The sequence below is a fragment of the Orcinus orca genome, chromosome 4, assembly GCF_937001465.1.
Source record: "Orcinus orca chromosome 4, mOrcOrc1.1, whole genome shotgun sequence".
Classification (NCBI taxonomy): domain Eukaryota; kingdom Metazoa; phylum Chordata; class Mammalia; order Artiodactyla; family Delphinidae; genus Orcinus; species Orcinus orca.
In genome coordinates, this window is record NC_064562.1 from 140,928,366 (window position 1) to 140,950,084 (window position 21,719).

Genomic DNA, 21,719 nt, shown 5'->3' on the forward strand with positions numbered 1-21,719 from the left:
TTAAAGCTGTTAACTTATTGAAACTTTTTGGCTTTTCCATTACACCACATTCTCTCACTTTTCCTTCTACTTTGTCTTTTTTTTTTTTTTTTTAGTATTTATTTATTTGGCTTCAATGGGTCTTAGTTGCGGCATGTGGAATCTTTTACTTGCAGCGCGTGTGATCTTTTTAGTTGCAGCATGTGGGATTTAGTTCCATAACCAGGGATAGAACCAGGGCCCCCTGCAATGGGAGCACAGAGTCTTAGCCACTGGACCACCAGGTGCGTCCCCCTTCTACTTCTGTACCCATTCTTTTTCAGTTAGATTTACGTTTATCGTCTGTTTGTTCCTTAATTGTCAGAGATTCCTAGGCTTATGACTTAAGACTCTATATTCTTACTCTAACTGCTCTCTCTAAGCACTCTTTCTACTCAGGACTTTATTCACCACTGTATGTTGTTTTAATCCCAACTCCTTTATATCTAGACTAGATTTTGACCCTGAATTTCAGATGCAGTGTGTCTAGCTGCCTCCTGGGACATTTCATCATATTTGTCTAGAGTTCTTTAAAAATCAACATACCCCAAACTGAATTTATTATTTCTCCATTCAAAACCCCCTTCTTTAGCTCCTTTTCCTCCTCACAGTAAACAGAACTCCCCAGTTGGTTTATGATTCCTATCTTGGTGATTGCGTCTGTGATCCCTGAACATTGGCATGGGTATATCCCTCTTGCCTCAAGTTAGTAAGTCTTGTTTGTGTTACTCTCATATTTCATGAATTCTTCCATATCTCCATGTTTCTACTTTTCCAGCCTCATGTCACTGCTCTTTTTCTCTGTACACTGAAGTACTTGGAGTTTCCCAAAGATACTCTTCTCATCTTTAAGCTTTTGTGCATGTTCCACCAAAGCCTTGAAATCCTCTTGCCCCATCATCTTTTTTTTTTTTTTTTTTTTTTTTTTGCGGTATGCGGGCCTCTCACTGTTGTGGCCTCTCCCGTTGCAGAACACAGGCTCCAGACACGCAGGCTCAGCGGCCATGGCTCATGGGCCTAGCCTCTCCGCGGCATGTGGGATCTTCCCGGACCGGGGCACATACCTTTGTCTCCTGCATCGGCGGGCGGACTCTCAACCACTGCGCCACCAGGGAAGCCCCTTGCCCCATCATCTTTGCTACACAAACTCCTATTCATGATTCAAACTTGGTTAGACATCATCTTCTTTGAGCATCCTTTCATGTTCTACCTTTCCTGCTCTCTCCACAGTTACGTTAACCTCTATAGTAGCAGAATACAAGTGAAGGAGCTTGATTCAAGTGTTCTCTCTGTGAGTATATGAATGGCTAGGTTCCCAGATAACCCTCCTATGGAAAATAACTAAAAATTCTAGATTAAATTATTGAAAAAATTACCAAAAAAAAGTTATGCTTGTACCATAGATTGACTGAATATGCAATCCCAGAGAAAAGAAACTGAGCTCAGAAGCGGACATTTACTCAGAGGACATTTCTTGGTCTTGGTTCTGAATGGAGGCAGGTGGGAAGTAACCACTCAACGGTCAAACATTTATGGATTTGCAGCTCAAATTCATAATATACTTCAGTCTGAAAAAAGCTAGAACTAAGAATATAAAGTAGTTCTGGACTATTAAAATCACAGGCGCCTGGCATAAACAAATATATATCCTCTTTGGAGGAACTTATTTCAGAGTTTGGCAAACTCTTCTGTACAGGACTGGATAGTAAATATTTTCTGCTTTGCAGGCTACTTAGGGTCTCTGTAGCATGTTCTTTGTTTCATGTTTGGTTTTATGGTGGTTGTTTTTTGTATTTTTTATTTTATTTTAATGTAGCCCTTTATTGTAAAAGCTGTTTTTAGCTAGAGGGCTGTACAATAAAACAGACCACGGGCCAGATTTGGCCCACTGATGGTAGACTGATGTCATTCTAAGCCTCAAAATATTCCCATAAGTATTTTCTAAGGGAAGTAAGTTTAGAATGGGGTTGGTGCTCAGAGAAAAAAATGACTAAGCAAGCAAGATAGTTCCACTATCTTGGTGGAGGATTTTATGTATACTTGGAAATAATTTATAATCTGTAGGTTTTAGGCGTAATATTCTGTAAATGTCAATTAGGCCAGACTGTTATCTGATAGCATTGTTCAAATCTTATATATCCTTAGACTTTTTTTTCCTCATATAAATTACTGAGAGAGGGCTGTTAAAATCTTCAAGTGTGGTTGAAATTTGTTTATTTCTTCCTTTAGAGCTGTCAGTTTTTGCTATATAAATTTTGTAGCTCTATTGTTAAATGCATGTATATGTGATGCATATATATGCATCTGTTATGAGATGCAGTATACATATGTAGTTATGTATTCTTGATGAATTGATTCATCATTGTGAAATATGCACAGTGATCCATATTGACTCATCATTATTTATTTTAATTTTTTTTTTTTTAAATTTTGGCTGCGTTGGGTCTTTGTTGCGTGCAGGCTTTCTTTAGTTGTGGCAAGCGGGGGCTACTCTTCGTTGCAGTGTGTGGGCTTTTCATTGCAATGGCTTCTCCTGTTGCGGAGCACAGGCTCTAGGCACCTGGGCTTCAGTAGTTGTGGCTCATGGGCTCTAGAGCGCAGGCTCAGTAGTTGTGGCGCGCAGGCTTAGGTGCTCTGTGGCATGTGGGATCTTTCTGGACCAGGGATCGAACCCGTGTCCCCTGCACTGGCTGGCAGATTCTTAACCACTGCACCCCCAAGGAAGTCCCTCATCATTATTTCTTGTAATGCCATGTCTGATGTTGAAGCCAAAGTTGCCACCTTTCTTTAATCTTTTTACTTTCAGCCTATTAGTGCCTTTATTTTATTTATATTTATTTATTTTATTTTTATTTATTTATTTGCTGTGCTGTGTGGCTGGCAGGATCTTAGTTCCCCGACCAGGGATCAAACCAAGGCCCTGGCAGTGAAAACTCCAAGTCCTAGCCACTGGACTGCCAGGGAATTCCCCAGTTAGTGCCTTTATTTTATAGGAGGGTTTCTTGTAGACATCATATAATTGGGTCTTACTAGTTATAATATTTTTATTCCCTTTTAAATTTCTTTTGTGACCTCTAAGTTAATCAAACGTTTTATATTATTACATTTTAGTTTCCCTTTTGGCTTCTTAGTTATGCTTCTTTAAACTTTATTTTTTAGTGATTACTCTAGTGCTAATAATATGCCTCCTTAACTTTTCTAAATCTTTCTAGATTATTATATCATTTCACAGTTTTCTCATCTGACAGTTAATATTTCTTGGCTTACAAATATAATTTATAATTACAAAAATATAGTTCCACTACCTTTGTGCTAGTGTTGTCGTATTCTTTTACATGTATTCTAAGCCCATCTTAAAATGTTATTATTTTGCTTTAAACTAACCGTTGTCTTTTAAGGAAATTGTGAAAAGAAAAAACATAGTCTTTTATTTATTTATTTATTAAATTTTATATTTTTGCTGCATTGGGTCTTTGTTGCTGTGCGCGAGCTTTCTCTAGTTGCGGCAAGCGGGGGCTACTGTTCGTTGTGGTGCACAGGCTTCTCATCACGGTGGCTTCGCTTGTTGAGGAGCACGGGCTCTAGGTGTGTGGGCTTCAGTAGTTGCAGCATGTGGCTCAGCAGTTGCGGCACACGGGCTCTAGGGCACATAGGCTTCAGTAGTTATGACGTGGGCTCAGTAGTTGTGGCTCGCAGGCTATTTTCCCTCTGTTTTATACATTAAATTATGTCTACAAATCTGTCTTTATTTTCACTAGCTTTTGTCTGCCATCTCCATTCTATTCTTAAGCTCATCCAAGTACAAAGTTTTCAGTTCTATAACTTAATTTTTTTGTAGTCTACGTTTTTGGCTGGGATTTCCTATCTGTTCACTCATTCAGACCATCTTTTCCTTTAGTTCATCAAACTTAACTCTGTAATAGTTGCTTTAAAGTCCCTATTGTAAAATCTAACATTTGAGACATCAGGAAGACAGTTTCTGTTGACTGTTGTTGTTGTTTTCTTGACTGTGTGTTACATCTTCCTGTTTCTTTTCACATTTTAGATACTAAATGTGAAATGTTTTTTTACTAGACATTTTAGGTATTATACTGTAGAGATTATAGATTATGTCATCTTCCTCTGAGGAATGTTGATTTTTTTGTTTTTTTGGCCTGACAGCTTGGAATTCTGTGGGCTTGGTTTTATTCTTTGTTAGGTTAGATCTGTGGAAAACCTCTCTAACTTGGTAGAGCTTAGCCTCTAAACCCTATGTTTCCTCAACATCTTATCAGGTTTTGTGTTAGGCTTTGCTAGGGAATCTAGAGTAGGTCTTACTGTAGGAGGTGGGCCTTACTCTGTAGCCTGGCCTAATTTTTAAAGTGCATCTTACCTGGATGCCCTGGGTGTTGATGAGTGGTTAACAAGGGGTCTCCATTCTCAACTGGGTCTATATGTCATTATCTCCCAATGCTATTGGACCTTTAATATAACTGTTCAGCTCAGTCCCATTGCAGCTGTTTTTGGATATGTGTCAGGGAGTCTTATCCTCTATGTATGTAGCTCAGCCTTCAGCCAAGGACTCACAAGGGTCTGACCCCCTACTCACAAGGGGTATTGCCCCCTCCAACACTAATTATCTCCCTCTTCCTCAGTGCTCTGCTCTATAGATTACATTGCTTCTGCTTCCCTGAATGCTAATCACTACCTTCTCAGCTCAGCAGGACAGCCATGCTTTGCTTGGGCTGAAGCTTGCTGTGCTGTGGTTGGGAAATTGTACTGAGAAAAGAGAGCTGGGGTGATTGTGGAGTCCACCTTGTGAATTTCTCTTCTTTCAGAGATCGTGCATTGCTAGTTATCCAGTGCCAAAATAGTTACTTTATATCAGTTTATGGTTATTTTCGTTGGCAGAAGTAGGCTTGTATCAGTTACTCTATCATATGCAGAGGCAGAAGATCATAACTGTTATATCATAAAATTAAAGTCTGACAGTATTAAGTCTTTGTAAAGAATACAAATAGGAACTCACATACCACAGTTGGTGCTAGATTAAATTGTTAGAACCATCTTTTTAAAAAAGTTGAAGTATTGTTGATTTACAATATTATATTAATTTCAGGTGTACATCCTGGTGCTTCAGAATTTTTATAGATTATCTTCCATTTAAAGTTATTATAAAATATTGGCTATATTCCCTGTGCTATACAATATATACTTGAAGTTTATTTATTTTATACATAGTAGTTTGTACCTCTTAATCCCCTACTCCTGTCTTGCCCCTTCTCACTCCCTCCCCTGACTGGTCACCATTAGTTGTTCTCTATATCTGTGAGTCTGTTCCTGTTTTGTTATATTCATTCATTTATTTTATTTTTTAGATTCCACTTGTAAGTAATAACATACAGTATTTGTCGTCTTTGACTTATTTCACTAGGCATAATACACACTTGGCCCATCTATGTTGTTGGATGTTACAACCACCTTTGTAAACAGTTTAATATTACTTACTAAAGTTGACTATTTATGCATCCTAGGAAACATCTATTCCATTTCTAAATGTATATGTATACACACAGATATCTAATAAGCATCAATTTCATATCATGTCCAAAATAGTATAATGGATAGATGAATTGTGTCTTTGTGTATAATGGTTTGGTATTTAGCAGTGAAATAAATTAATCATAGATACAGAAATGGGGATGATTTTTTTTCTTTCAATATGTTTTATTCTGATGAAGTTACAAAAGTAGCTACAAAATATTTTTTTAAAGTAGTTGACTTAGAAAAATAAAGTCCCTAAAGTTTTAAAAATACAAAATAAAATTTCATGTAAAGAACATTTTAAAATATTTTAGATGATAAGACTAACTTAAACTATTTTCAATGTAGACCAAACATAGAATGTTGTTGTATAATAAATCTATAGCACACTGGTAATCCATTTGGATTTACAGAATACTTGTTTGGAATAGAATCTGATAATGAGAGAAAACCCAAGTGAATTTCAATGCAGTTGCTTCAGTAAAATTACTGCGATCACAGGTAATATCAATATCATCCCCCAGAGCCCTTTACAGTCTGAAATATCAAAATCTAATGCAAAAACAAAGGAAGACAGAGGAACTATTATTTTCCCTCTTTGCCAGAAGTGTACAATAGTAAAAAACCAAATCTAGTTACTGAACTGATATTAGGAGGAAACAATGTCCCTGTTGAAGCTGCTTAGTTTGGTGTACCAGCTGGTATTTTCAGGCCAGAATTCTACAGACAGGAGAGACAGCCACCTACAACCAGGCAAGGGTAACACCAGCACCATGACTGGAGCCGCTTAGAAACAAAGAAAGGGGGATGATTTTTAAAGTAATGCTGGTGTACATCAAATAAGAGAATGGTAAAAGGATGATAATTGAAACTAGGTAATGGATATATAGGGCTTCAGTATACTGTTCTATTTTTGCATATGTTAGAGAAATTCCCAAATAAAAATTAAACTAAAAAAGATTTGGTGAGTGTTATTCATGGAATATATGCAGTATATTATCATATTAAAATATGATTTTATTTACATAAAGTTCAAACACAGGGGAAGTGAAATATATTGCTTAGGGGAACTTTCAAAGGTGGTTAATAAAAGAACAGTTAGGAAATGACCTTCACTAAAATCCATATAGCAGTACCTCTGGAGAAAAGGAAGAGAATGTGATTGGGCAGAAGCAAACAAGGAGCTTTAAGGTATTGTCAGTGTTCTGTTAACCTAGATGGTGGTAACAGGTGGTATTCACAGCTATTAATTTTTATACTGTACACATATAGTTCACACTAAGGCAGAATTATTTTAAAAGACCTGGATGAAAGAATTTTGAGAGTTTTGGGTTGGCATAATCAAGGGAGGCATTATAGAGAAGGATTAGGCTTAAACTTGGCCCTAGTAATGAATATTCTATATTATAATTAACAAAACACTTAATCTAGGACCCACTGTTTTGTTCAATACTCCTGACCAAAAAAAAAAAAACCCACAAAATATCTTCCTTTGGAACGCATTCTTGACTTCAGTTTCTCTCTTGTTTTTCATTCAGTCATCCATTTTTTCTTCATTCATTACAGATATCGGAGTACCTGTGAGGTGTCAAGCTTAGTGATAGGCACTTGTGTACAGTGTTGAGGAAAATAAACAGCAAGTCCCTGATGTCATGGAGTTTACAGGCCCAAGGTCCTTTATGTTTCCCCTGTTTGTTGAGCTTAGACTAGGAACCTCCTTTGTATGTTTGATTTAAGGTGTAGACTAGTCAGCCCTAAACAACTGGCTCATTTCTTGCCTTTTCCTGGGACTCTGCTTGATTTATTTTTCAGGTTTCTGTGGCAGAGGAAATTTTTTTCCCACTGCTAAAACAGTGGTTGTAAAATTTGCCCCCTTATAACTTTTATCAGAATTTCCATCCCTTGATGCACGCAAGAGCTTTTCCTTGGTTTTTAGGCACTATCTGGAAATGTACAAAATCAAAACAGAATAGGTAGTCCAGCTAGTGAAGGTAACCAGTTGGCTTGATTTGAAGGGGGAAAATGGAGAAAAGAGAGCTGAGGACAGAAAGTAGCCTCTGGTGCTGTAAGTAGGCGGACTGTCTCTTAAATAAATGTTAAAGCCTTGTGATTGTTGCGAAGAACAGTGATGATGAAAATGTTGTGTCTCAAAGAAAGTGGATTGAAGAGTGACTAAGAATTCAATACTACAACAATGTATGTCAGTAAATGAAAAATCAGATTCTAAAGTATCTCCTTCAAAGATAGTGTTTAAGTTAGCTATTACAATATAAATTATGTAGTTTATAAAATCTGGCCTGTTCCTTCTTTGATGGAATTGCAGTGATGTGTAACACAGATGTATTTTTTAATATCCTGATAAAGATAATTTATGAAAAACACAGTTTGCAATTTTTAAATTACTGTTTCTTGAGTAAAGAAAAGTTGCTCAACACTGATAGGTCTAAGACCTAACTTATGTGTCTTCTCTAATGCACTGGAATTAAATATTATTTGGGAATTGATTCTAGAGTCCTTTTAAGTTGAAAACTGAGTATGGCCAAAATACTCTTAAAAGTCCTTTAAACGACTTGTAAAATACGTATGTGGTTTTAAACATAGCCCCACATCATAATATGCATATGTAAATTTATCATATATATAGTAATGTAGCAGGATCGTATTTATAAAATATTCAAGTGTTTCACTGTTTGAAGCACTTGAGCAAATTTATGAAGATTCTAACTTGTTGGCTCTTCCTGTTCATGGTCATCTTTTTCCTAAGGGCTGATTTTTAAAATAATTCAAATTTAGTGTTTCTCAACTTTTTTTATTCATGAAAGGCTTTAATTATAAAATTAGGTCCTTGAGGATATGGTGAAACTATACTTGTTTAGATACTTTACATTTTAATCTCTCTTTTTTTTTTTTCTTTTTTTTTTTTTGGCCGCACTGCATGGCTTGCAGGATTTCCCCGACCAGGGATCAAACCCAGGCCCCCGGCAGTGGAAGTGCGGAGTCCTAACCACTGGACTGCCAGGAAATTCCCTAGATACTTTACCTTTTAATGGTCAGGACATTATTAAAATGTATGCATCCTTTTGTTGGGTTTTTCTTTATGTGAATTAACATTTTAGGGCTTAATTACTTCACTGCATATGTTCATTGAGTAGAATGGCAGTTGCATTAAAAAATAACTTAAAAAGTTACTGTAATTGCTGAACAAGTATAATCAAATTTCTTTAAAAATGTTACTACTATTGTGATGTACTAAAATTGAAGATTGTTTGGGTAGGTGGGATGGGAGCAGGTTGTGAAGTGTCTTGAAGTCTATGTAGGAATTTAGAAAAGGAGCGATTGCAGTTCTTACAAAGAAAAGTGGTATGATCAAAATATGGTTTAGTAAGGTTTAATCTAACAGAGGCATTAGCCTAGGTCAGAGTAGGGGAGGGCAGAAGTTGAGTTAAAACTTATTTATAATAATCCAGGGGTGAAATGAAATGCTGAACCAAAGGGATATGTATAATATGTATGTGAATTTTTTGAACCACCTGTGAGTCAGTTATAGACACTATGCCACTTTATCCATAAATATAAAGCCTGTATCTCTTAAAAACCAGTACATTCTCCTACATAACAATAGCTGTCAAACGTAGAAAGTTTAGTCTTGATAGAATGCTATATCTAATATATAGCCTATATTTAGATTTCTCTAATTGTCTTAATACTGTCCTTTATAACTTTTTATTTATTTTTTGATACCAACTCCAAGAATCACACATTGCATTTAGAATTATGTAATTTTAATTTTCTTTAATTTAGAATAATTCCTCAGCCTTTTTTTTTTTGCTTTTTATGCCATTGGCTTTTTTTTTCTTTGTCTTTTCCATTATGGTTTATTACAGGATACTGAACATCGTTCACTGTGCTATACAATAAGATCTTGTTGTTTATCCATTTTATGTGTAATTGTTTGCATCTGCTAGTCCCAAATGCCCAATCCAGTCCTCCCCTGTCCCCCCTTCCCCTTGGCAACCACAAGTCTGTTCTCTATGTCTGTGAGTCTGTTTCTGTTTTGTAGATAAGTTCATTTGTGTCATATTTTAGATTCCATATGTAAGTGATATCATGTGGTAGGTATTTGTCTTTCTGACTTAACTTAGTATGATAATCTCTAGGTCCATCCAAGTTGCTGCAAATGGCATTATTTCATTCTTCATTATGGATGAGTAATATTTTATTTTGTATATATATATATACACACATACATACACACCACACCTTATCCATTCATCTGTTGATGGACATGTAAGTTGTTTCTGTGTCTTGGCTATTGTAAATAGTGCTACTATGAACATAGGGGTGCAGACATTGACATTTTTGAAGAATCCAGGTCAATAGTTTTGGAAAATATCCCTCAGTTTAGGTTTGCCTGGTATTTCCATATGACTAGCTTTAGGTTAAATATTTTTGGCAGGAATATTACATAGGTTATGTGCCGTCTTTAGTATATCACCTCAGGAGACATAATGATGTCATTTGGTTTTCATGTTGTCACTTTCCTTCATATGTCTTCTGCAAACAGATGAAGAAGGTACCTGCTTCCCTTTGTAATTAATAAGTGATCTCTGGAGTAATATTTTAAAGCCGTGTTCCCCAGCAGTCTTCACTTAGTGTTTTAGCTTCCATTGATGACTTTTGCTTGAATCAGTTTTACTATGGTGATTATAAGATGGTAATTTTTTATTTGTTACTCCCTCTATGTCAGTTAGCATTCTTCTGTAAAAGAGAACTTTCCATTCGTTTTTTATTTTGTATTTTAACTTTCTCTTCTCTCTGTCTGTTTCTGTCTCTTTCTCTTTTTAATGTCAGTATGGACTCTTGAATGGATACCATTCCATTCCAGTTATTCATTTTGATGTTCAAATGTTTCACATTTGGTCAGGTTAGAACTTTCTCAAGATGGCTAATGTATACCAATGTTAGGTCCCCATTGCTTAGCACTTTTCATACCTTATGACATGACAAAATGGCATGCTTGCCTTTACTGGGAGGGGTGTCTTTTTTTTATGGTAAAATATGTATACAGAAAATTTACAGTTTTAACCATTTTTGAGTGTACAATTTCCGCCTGCTTTTTAAATGTGGTCTTCCCTGGTCCTACCCTTGACCTGCTTCTCTTAGAACTTTGTTATCTTGTCCATAAATGAGAGAATTTATTCCCAGGTTTTTAATCATTAACTGTATGCTAATGACATCCTAGTGTCTTTGTGGGCCTCTAGAACTGTAACCAGTAGCTATTAGATTTTCCAGCTGTGTGTCTCGTGTTCCATAGGTATCTCATTTATATTCTGTCTCCATTTAAAAAATTAAAGGAAACCTACCCTAAACCTCTTTTCTATGTTTTTCTAAATTTTGGTTGGATGCCTGAGGAATCCTCATCAACTTCTAACTTCCAACATGCAGTGTGTCACTAGGTCTATCCATCCTTCCCTAACCATCACTACTGCCATGCAGCAGTTCTGGTCTGCACCATCTCTCTATGGGGTTTGTATACTAGGTTCTTGGCTCTAGTTCATTCTCTTTCTAGCTTTCCTCTTGTCAGAGAGTAGTCTTCCTCCTTCCTTTCTCCTTTCCTCCTTTTTTCCTAGCAAGTAAGGGAATTTACTACCAGAAGTCCAAGGAGTAGTACTTGCTTCCAGACAAGTCTTTGTCTAGAACTTCAAAGAATGATTTCACATTTCTCTACTCCTATCTTTGGTCTTCTTTCCTCTTTGTTAGCTTCATTTTCAGTCAGGCTTTCTCTGTCAGATGCAAAGATGGCTGCAAATAGTTTCAGGCTTACTTAATTTTCAAAATAAGTGATCCCAAGGAAAAGAATGCAAATCCTTCAAATTTCTAAAATATTAATCCTACTATTTTCCTATTTTTCTTAATGCTCTTCAGTGCTTTTTTACCTCCCTCAACATAAAGTTCAAATTCCTTGGAAAACAAGAATTCATGATTTGGCTCTTACATATCTCTCTGTCTTCATTGTGCCACTGCTTTCAGTTTTAAAATTCATAATAAATACCAAGGTGCATGTGTTATTTCTTCTGTCTGCACTATTTTTTTACATTGTTTACTTGCCAAACTCCTTTTCATCCTTTAGACTGCAAAACCCAGTTCAGATTTTACTCTTCCCAGGAAATACCTCTTTGATAGTTTTTATTGTCATCCACCCCAGAAAAATCACGTTTTAATTCTAGCTTTTTACCTCATATGTGCCAATTTTTTTTTTTTTTTTTTTTTTTTTTTGCGGTACGCAGGCCTCTCACTGTTGTGGCCTCTCCCATTGCGGAGCACAGGCTCCGGACGTGCAGGCTCAGCGGCCATGGCTCATGGGCCCAGCCACTCTGATATGTGCCAATTTTTAACTCTTATAGTGAAATGTAATTAATTTGTTTACAAGTCTTATCCACTGATTATTAAGTCTTTTTGGTCCCCTTTTGACCAAGGCAAAGTCTAAGTTTATTTAAAAAACAAAAATTAGACTGACTATAGATTCAATTGGGGTAGACTGTGTAATTCATATCAGCCCTCCTGCCGAGAACAACTGGAAAAGTAGGTAAAAAAATCTGCATGAAAACACAGTAGAGCTAACAATACAATAAAGAATTGTGTGGCTAAAATCTGGAAGAAGGAAATCTGAAGAAGACTGGCATTACAGTCTGCATTTCCCTCAGAGGCATCAGCTAGTTCCAGAAGAAGCAACTGAAAAGCTGAAAAGAGATTTTTTGAAAAACTCATGGAACTAGGGTAATAAAAATTGGTGTTCAGAAACCAGTTGGGGACCTCTAGTAAGCCTTCTAGGCTTTGGGAACTCTAAAGGCCTACATCCTAGAAAATCAGGGTAACTTAAAAAGGTATGCTCTCGGTAGAGTTAGCATCTGTTCATTTTAATCCCTCATTGGATCAGCATGCTGATGCCTGTAGCCACTTAGTTGAAGGAAAACACAAATCCTTTCTGGAGTAAAATATCATCCTAAGCCTCAAGTTTTCAAAAATAATGTCTGCCCCCCCCCAAAAAAAATAATCAGGCATACAAGAAGACAAGATGATATTATAGAAAAAACAAAAGGAACAACAGAAAATAGAGACAGATCCATAGAGATCCAGGTAATAGAGTTATCAGACTTTAGTTATTATTAACATGATTTTTAAAAAGGTAAAATGGAGAATTTAATCAGAGAAGTAGAAATTTTAAAAAGGAATCTAACTGAAATTCTGGAAATGAAAAATATAAAGTGAGTGCAATGAACTGGCTTAACAGTAGTTAAGTACACGCTGAATACAGAATTACTAAGATGGGTTAAGAAAAAATCAAGAGTGAAGCATGGAGCAAAAAAAGTGGAAAATAAAGAAACTATTGTCAGAGACATAGGAGATACAGTCCCAAGCTCAAACATACATTTGATTGGATTCTCAGAAGAGAGGAGTGAGAGGATAAGGCAGAAATATTATTTGAAGAAATTATGGCCGACGTTTTACCAAAACCGATGAAAGATATAACAAGAGATAAATTCAAGAGGTCCTATGAACTCCAAAGAATATAAATATAAAGAAAACCACATCAAGGTTATAATTTAAAACTGCTGAAAATAAATAACAAAAGCCAGAGAAAAAGGACAAACTTCTTTAAAAGCATCAATAGTAAGACTTACAGCTAACTTTTCAGCAGAAATAATGGAAGTCGGGAGACAGTGGGGTGGTGTAATCACAGTACTGGAAGGGAACTAGTGTTCAGAAATAAAGGTAAACAAATAGTTGAAGGGTACACTTAATATAGGTGAATTTTGTGGTATGTAAATTGTATCTCAATGCAGCTGTTTAAAATGAAGGTGAAATAACCAACAGACATATGAAAACTGAGAAAATTTATTTTCAGCAGCTACACTTTAAAGAAAGTACAAAGAAGTATTTTAGGCAAAGGAAAATGATTCCAGGAAGAAGGTGAAGGTACAGAAAGGAATAAAGAGCAATGGAAATGGTAAATACATGTGTAGATTTAAATAAATATTGACACTAACCACAACAAAGTTGGTATAACTCTATGGGTAAAGTGGATTTTTAAGGCAAAAAGAATTATTCAGGATTAAATGGGACATTTCATAATCATAAAAGGTTTAGTTGCACCAGAAAATATATTAGTTCTAAACTTGTATGCATTTAATAGCAGCCTCAAAATATATAAGACAAAAATTGATAGGTGTACATAGACAAATTTATAATCATAGTGGGAGATTTTAATACACCTTATCAAGAAAGATGCAAGGTATAGCAAGCAGATGAAAAAATCAGTAAGGATGTGGGAAATGTGAACAACACGGTTAAGAAACTTGGCTTAATTGACAGAAATGAAATACTGCACCTGACATCTGCAGAATTCACATTCTTTTCAAGTGCACATTAACCCTTATACCATACACAGAAAAATCAATTCTAGATATATTGTAGTTTTAAATGTGAAAGTCAAAATAATAAAACTCATAAAAGATTAATATACTATTTCCATGATCTTTTAGTACAGAAAGATTTACTAAACAGGAAATAATGAAGCAAATGATTGATAAAATGTACTACATTAAAAAGAACTTTTCAACAGAAGATACCATAAAAGAGTGAAAAGGTAAGGTACAGAGTAGAAAAAAGACATTTACAACATTTTGTAAAGAACTCATACACAAATCAATGAGAAAGACAACTGTATAGGAAAATGAGCAATAGAATTGGGTAGTCATATCACACAAAAAAATTATCCAAATAAAATATACTAAAGGTTTTCATCATTATTAATAATCAGAGAAACACAAATTAAAACCACAATGAGATAACACATCTACCAGAGTGGCTACATATTTAAATTTTTCAAATTTTTGAGATAATTATAGATTCATAGGAAGCTGGAAAAATAGTGCAGAGAGGTCCAGTGTATGCTTCACCCAGATAACCTTGAAAGGTTATCTTAGATAATTAAATCTAATTAAATCTGATAGCTTAGATAATTAAACCACAATATTAAAACCAGGAAATTGATGTTTATTATCACAAATGTGTGTGTATACTTCTCTATCATTTTATCACATGTAGATTCACATAACTACTATAAAAGTCAAGGCACTGAATTATTTTATCACCACAAAGATCTCCCTTGTGCTATTAAACTTACACCCATCTCCCTCCCCTCTGCTATTCCTAATCCCTGTTCTCCATCTCTATAATGTTGTCATTTTGAGAATGTTATATAAATGGAATCATACAGCATGTTACCGTTTGAGATTGATATTTTTTTAAAATCATAATGCCCTTGAGGTCCATCCAAAATGTAGTTTATATCCATAGTTTGGTCCTTTTCAGAAAGACTAAATTTTTAAAAACTGACAATACCAAGTGTTGATGAGGATGTAGAGCAATAGGAACTTTGATATACTGCTAATGGGAATGTAAATAGGTACAACTACTATGAAAACATATTTGCATTTTCTACTAAAGTTGAAGTGCACCACCTGATTCAGCAATTCCACTCCTAGTAAATACTCAATAAAAATATATGTTGTCATAAATCACAGGAATATTTTTGGGATTCATCTCCTAAAGTAAGGGAAATAAAAACAAGAATAAATAAGTGGGACCTAATTAAACTTAAAAGATTTTGCATGGCAAAGGAAACCATCGACAAAAGGAGATGACAACCTACTGAATGGGAGAAATTATTTGCAAATGGTATGACCAATAAGGGGTTAATATCCAACATATATAAGCAACTCATACAACTTAACATCAAAAAAAAAAAAAAAAAGAAAGAAACCCGATTTAAAAATGGGCCAAAGAACTGAATAAGCATTTTTCCTAAGAGGATATGCAGGTGGTTAACAGGCACATGAAAAGATGCTCAGCATCACTAATCATCAGGGAAATGTAAATGAAAACCACAATGAAATATCACCTCACACCTGTCAGGAGGGCTCTCATCTAAAAGAACACAATAACAAATGTTGGCAAGGGTTTGGAGAAAAGGGAACCCTCCTACACTGTTGGTGGGAATGTAAATTGGTGGAGCCACTGTGGTAAATAGTATGGAGGTTTCTCAAAAAAACTAAAAGTAGAACTACCATGTGACCTGGAATTTCCAGTCCTGGATATATACCTGAAAAAAACAAAAAACACTAATTTAAAAAGACACTTGCACCCGATGTTCATAGCAGCATTATGTACAATTGCCAAAATATGGAAGCAACCTAAGTGTGCATCAAAAGATGAATGGATAAAGAAGATGTGGTACACACACACACACACACACACACACACACACACAATGGAACACTACTCAGCCATAAAAAAAGGACAAAATTTTGCCATTTGCAGTAAAGTGGATGGACTTGGAGGGCATTATGCTAAGTAAGTCAGAGAAAGACAAAATACTGTATGATCTCATTTATATGTGGAATCTAAAAAATACAACAAAGTAGTGAATATAACAAAAAAGAAACAGACTCACAGATATAGAGAACAAACTAGTGGTTACCAGTAGGGAGAGGGAAGCGGGGAGGGGCAATATAGGGGTGGGGTAGTAAGAAGTACAAACTATTAGGTATAGGATAAGCTACAAGGATATGTTGTACATATCCAGGGAATATAGCCAATATTTTATAGTAACTATAAATGGAGTATAAACTTTAAAAATTGTGCATTACTGTATTGTATACCTGTGACATATAATATTGTATATCAACTACAGTTTACAAAAAGGTAAAAAAACATGTTAACCAAATAAGTGTTCTGTAAAATCATTTATAGCAACATTATTTATAGCAGCTATAGTCTGGAAAGGACCTGATGCTCATCAACAGTAGAATGGATTTTTGTATTTATCTTTTTTTAAAAAAATTAATTAATTTTTATTTTTGACTGCGTTGGGTCTTCGTTGCTGCACGTGTGCTTTCTCTAGTTGCGGTGAGCGGGGGCTGTCTTCATTGTGGTGTGCAGGCTTCTCATTGCGGTGGCTTCTCTTGTTGCGGAACACGGGCTCTAGGCATGCAGGCTTCAGTAGCTGTGGCACGTGGGCTCAGTAGTTGTGGTTCGTGGGCTCTAGAGCGCAGGCTCAGTAGTTGTGGTGCACGGGCTTAGTTGCTCCGTGGCATGAGGGATCTTCCCGGACCAGGGCTCAAACCTGTGTCCCCTGCATTGGCAGGCAGATTCTTAACCACTGTGCCACCGGGGAAGTCCCTAGAATGGATTTTTTAAAATTGTGGTTTGATCATACAATAGAGTACCGTAGAGCAGGGATGGACAAACTTTTTCTGTAAAGAGCTATGTAGTAAATATTTTAGGCTTTGTATGTCATACGTTGACTATGGCAACTACTCAACCCTGCAGTTGTAGCATTGGAGCAGCCGTGTGCAATATGTAAACAAATGGATGCAGTTGTGTTCCAATGAAACTATTTACAAAGACAAACTTTGGCCTTTAGGGGCTGTAGTTTGTTGACCTCTGCTGTAGAGCCACAAACTATAGATGAATCTCATAAAGATAATTTTGTGTTAAGGAAACCATACATTATGATTACTTTTTTATAAAATTCAAAAACAGGAAAAATGAATCTAAAGAATTAAAGTCTGAGTATTGGCTGTCTTTAGGAAGAAAGACAGGGCAGTGATAGGAAGGAGCATGAAGGGTACTTCTAGTGTGCTAGTTATATCATCTTTACTCGAACGGTGGTTCCACAGGTCTGTTCACTTTGGACTTATTGAGATATATACCTATGATTTATGCCCTTCTTTAGTGTGTGTGTATACATATATATGTAAGCGGCGGTGTGTTATACCATACTTAGTTTTAAAAGTTAAAAACAAAACAGAAACGTATTTGTGTTCCCATCAGAATAGAACTGTGTTTATTCATTTTTGGTATATTATAAACATACAATAAATGTTCATTGAAGTGGGAGTTGCTAATAGCAAGCTCTGTAGCAAGATAAGGGACAGTGAAGAGTAATGACTCAATTAGCTTGAAGAGCTTATTGAAGACTTTTGGGAAAGCAATTTTGGTATAGGGGAAGTAATCATTTAAGGCATTTTCATGAAAAGAAGATAGATCCTAGTTTAAAAGGCTAACTGGATCTAATAAATGGTGTGAGCTGTCAAGTAACATTCATGTTTGAAGACAGAAGGAAAAGATTGTTTGGATAGCTGTTAAGAGCAAGATGCCACAACTATTTTGTAATGATGATGTTTAATTTGGCTCATCAGACAGATACTTTTGTCATGTCTTTTACCTCCTTACACTCTTTTTAGATGTTAACTCTGTAAAGGGTCATGGACCAATTAGCACTGAGGAGTAGTGTAGATGTGATACAGAGTTTATTGGGGAAAACTTACCAGAAGTAATAGAATGCAAGTAGTCCCTCAAACTCTTTTTTTTTTTTTTCCCACAGCTTCAGCCAGGCTTCGATAGTCTTCATGCATTATGGCCCGATGACCTTCCAGTAGAGAATGGCCTCCACCTCTGTAATGTTTTACATATATGTAGGTCAGGGCAGGGAACATCTATGTGATTATGTAACAAAAATTAGAAAGGGGCCCTAGGGGCAGGGATGGGCCCATTTTTCCTTTGAGCCAACAGCTTAGACCTACGCAGTATCCTTGCTACTAAGCTTATAAAAGGGGTTTGGAAATGAACCTTCAGAGCCATCTAGGTTTATGTTTCATCACATGTTTCCCACTATTAGAAAAAGAGGCAGAAACTTCTTGGACTAGTGTTAAAGATCTATTAGCTTTCTCCAGCTTCCTTACCAGACCACTGGTTCTAAACAAATTTTGTCATTTACTGAATTATCTTCTAATAAATGATTGCTTATTCCAAGCTTCTCATCTTTGCTCATAGTACCTAATTTAGGATGCTTTTCCCTTTCTCTAAATTCTCATTCTAAGGAGCTGCTTTGTCCCATCTCTTCTGTGATGCCTCCCTTATGATCTCAATTCTTATACCAAATACTATCCACTTTTCATACACTGTCTAATATTATTTTTATGTGTGCATTTCTTTCTTTCCATCTAACTTGTAAATTCCTTAAGCGTAGGGAACATGAATTTGGATTACTTTGTAACCTCTATAATACTCTACTGGTCTTGTGTGTAAATGCTCAACAAATAGTTAATGATAAGAATGTATGTTCTTATAATGTATTTTAATTATAAAATAGTCATAATATTTTAGGGTTCTTGATGCCTCTTTTAAACTCTGAATATTAATTATTAAGTATAATGCTAGATTCTTTATTAGAACATCTTTTCTATTCGGTTGCAATCAATTCCTGTTTTTAAAACTCATTTTTTGAGATTAGTATCAATTATTGTCTGTTGGTTACTCTATTAGCCAGTTTAGTAATTAGATTCCTCCATTCTACTTCAGCAAGAAGTTGAGAACTTTAAGAAGCTAAATCTCATTAGTAAAGAGCAGTTTGAAAACCTAACACCTGAACTTCCTTTTGAGCCAAACCAAGAAGTTCCTGTAGCACCTTCACAGTCCAGGCAAGGTATGTAAATCTGCTTTTGTGTAAGTGTCTGAATAATATTCAAACAGTTCTAAATTGTTTTTAAAGTTTGCTTCTTTTTTATTTGTGGAAAACATTTAGATATTTGGTAAAAGACTAGAATTTTAAAACTCAACTTTTATTTATTCTTTGGTGAACTTCAAAACATTTTAGAGACTTAAAAATACAGATTGTAAATTTGGTAAGACAGCCATGTAGTAAATGATCATAGTTGGAAGCCCACCTTACTCTTGGTGGATAGGCAGGTAATCACAAAGGTGATCCAGGAGTTGTCTATTATAACACCACCTCATGCTCAAACCCAAACGCTTACTTAAAAGTAGGCTGAATTGGTTGGTTTCTTTATGTGTCTCTTTTGACTTTGAGATTGCTGGGAATGCTTCTCTTTGCAAAATAAGGAAAAATTTTCACTCACTTGCTGATTCCTTAAAATATACCACTAGCATCATTCTTTTGCTTTAAGGCGTTATCTTTGTGTGAAAGTGTAAGTACATTTGGGAGATTCGCAAAATTGAATCTGACATTTTCAGGCAAGTGTAACTGATTTTATTATAGTTTTTCCTGAAGGCAGGTTAAAGAAAAACTTTTAATTTGGAAAACTTCAGACATATACAAAAATAAAGCAAATTGTATAATAAAACACCATGTACCCATTACCTACCCATTAGCTGCTTTATCATCTCATAGCCGATTTTATTTCATCTTGACTCCACTCATTCTCTTTACCTCCCACTTGGATTATTTTGAAACAAACTCCCAATCATATTATTCATATTTTTTCATTCCTAAATATTTCTGTATGTATCTTTGATAAGATAAGGACTACCTATTTTACACATAAATAAGCCAGTACCATTATCACATCTAAAATTAACAGTAATTCCTTAATATAAAATATCTAATTGGTGTTCAAATTTTCTCATTCATCACTTAAAAAAAAAATCAGAATCCATATAAACTCCAAACGTTGCAGTAGGTTGATATGTCTCTTTTAGTGTATAGGTTCATACTGTTGTGTTTTTTTTCCCTTGAACTTTATTGTTGTAGAAACTAGATTGTTTGTCCTGTAGAATTTCTTACATTCTGGACTTTGCTGATTGCATCCCATGGTTTCATCCAACCATTTTCTGGTCCTGAATTTTCTTTAACTGTGATTTTGATACAGAGGCTTGATCAGATTGAGGCTCATATTTGTGCAAGAGTATGTCATATGTTGTGTTGAATACTTATACCAGGAGGCACATAATGCTCGATTGTCTCTCTTTGGTGTCTCTCTGTGATAATCATCGCTTGAAGGTTTATTTCACAAGGGGCTTCAAAATAGTGATAATTCTATTTTCATAATTCCTTCTTAATTTAGTAGATTACTTCCATAAGGAGGATTTCCCTTAATGGACTATTTGTTTTTCCTGAGATAGAGTTCTTATAGGAAAGGGAATAAATGCTTTATTCTTTCACTTTGTTTACTAGTTTTCAAAGTAATGAGCTGGTTCTCTACATCTTTCTTTGCTGACCAATGAGGAGGTTTTTTGGGGTTTTTTGTTTTATTTTAAAATTATCACTATGATCAAAACTATTAGAGCTCATCAAAAAATTTGGTAAAGTTGCAGGATATGAAATTAATATACAGAAATCGGTTGCATTTCCATACAGTAGCAATGAACTATCAGAAAGAGAAATTAAGGAAACAATCCCAATTACAACCCCATCAAAAAGAATAAAATACCTAGGAATAAACCTACCTAAGGAGGTGAAAGACCTGTACTTGGAAAACTATAAGTCACTGATGAAAGAAATTGAAGACAACACAAACAGATGGAGATATATACCATTTTCTTGGATTGGAAGAATTAATATTGTTAAAATGACCATACTACCCAAGGCAATCAACAGATTCAATGCAATATCTATCAGAATATCAATGGCATTTGTCACAGAACTAGAACAAATAATTTTAAAATTTGCATGGAAACACAAAAGACCCGGAATAGCCAAAGCAATCTTGAGAAAGAAAAACAGAGCTGGAGGAGTCAGGATCCCAGACTTAGACGATACTACAAAGCTACAGTAATCAAAGCAGTATGGTAATGGCACAAAAGCATACATACAGATCAATAGAACAGGATAGAAAGCCCAGAAATAAACCCACGCACATCTGGTCAATTAGTCTACAACAAAGGAGACAAGAATGTACAGTGGAGAAAAGACAGTCTCTTCAATAAATGGTGCTTGGAAAGCTGGACAGCTACATGTGCAATAATGAAATTAGAACATTCTCTACATCATATACAAAATAAACTCAAAATGGATTAAAGACCTAAATGTAAGACCAGAAGCCATAAAACTCCTAGAGGAAGACTTGGGCATAACACTCTGTGACATAAATCACAGGAATTTTTTTTTGCATCTTTCTCCTAAAGCAAAGGAAATAAAAGCAAAAATAAACAAACGGGACCTAATTAAACATAAAAGATTTTGCATGGCAAAGGAAACCATCGATGAAAGGAAATGACAACCTACTGAATGGGAGAAATTGTTTGCAAATGATATGACCAATAAAGGGTTAATATCCAACATATATAAGCAGCTCATACAATGGACCATCAAA

At 35.4% G+C, this 21,719-nt stretch overlaps 1 protein-coding gene and 1 long non-coding RNA gene across 8 annotated transcripts in view; one reads left to right on the forward strand and one right to left on the reverse strand.

The window, feature by feature from the left end:
• Positions 1-21,719, forward strand: part of LARP1B (La ribonucleoprotein 1B) — a 135,274-nt gene that overhangs the window by 54,825 nt on the left and 58,730 nt on the right. For all 6 annotated transcript variants that reach the window (XM_033419409.2, XM_049709465.1, XM_033419410.2 and 3 more), the window contains one exon: positions 18,970-19,093. In XM_033419409.2, the coding sequence (XP_033275300.1) occupies positions 18,970-19,093 (124 nt within the window). The remainder of the gene's footprint in view (positions 1-18,969; positions 19,094-21,719) is intronic.
• Positions 1-21,719, reverse strand: part of LOC125964314 (uncharacterized) — a 47,307-nt gene that overhangs the window by 2,746 nt on the left and 22,842 nt on the right. For both annotated transcript variants that reach the window (XR_007477226.1, XR_007477227.1), the window contains exon 2: positions 17,937-18,063. This is a non-coding gene — a long non-coding RNA (uncharacterized LOC125964314). The remainder of the gene's footprint in view (positions 1-17,936; positions 18,064-21,719) is intronic.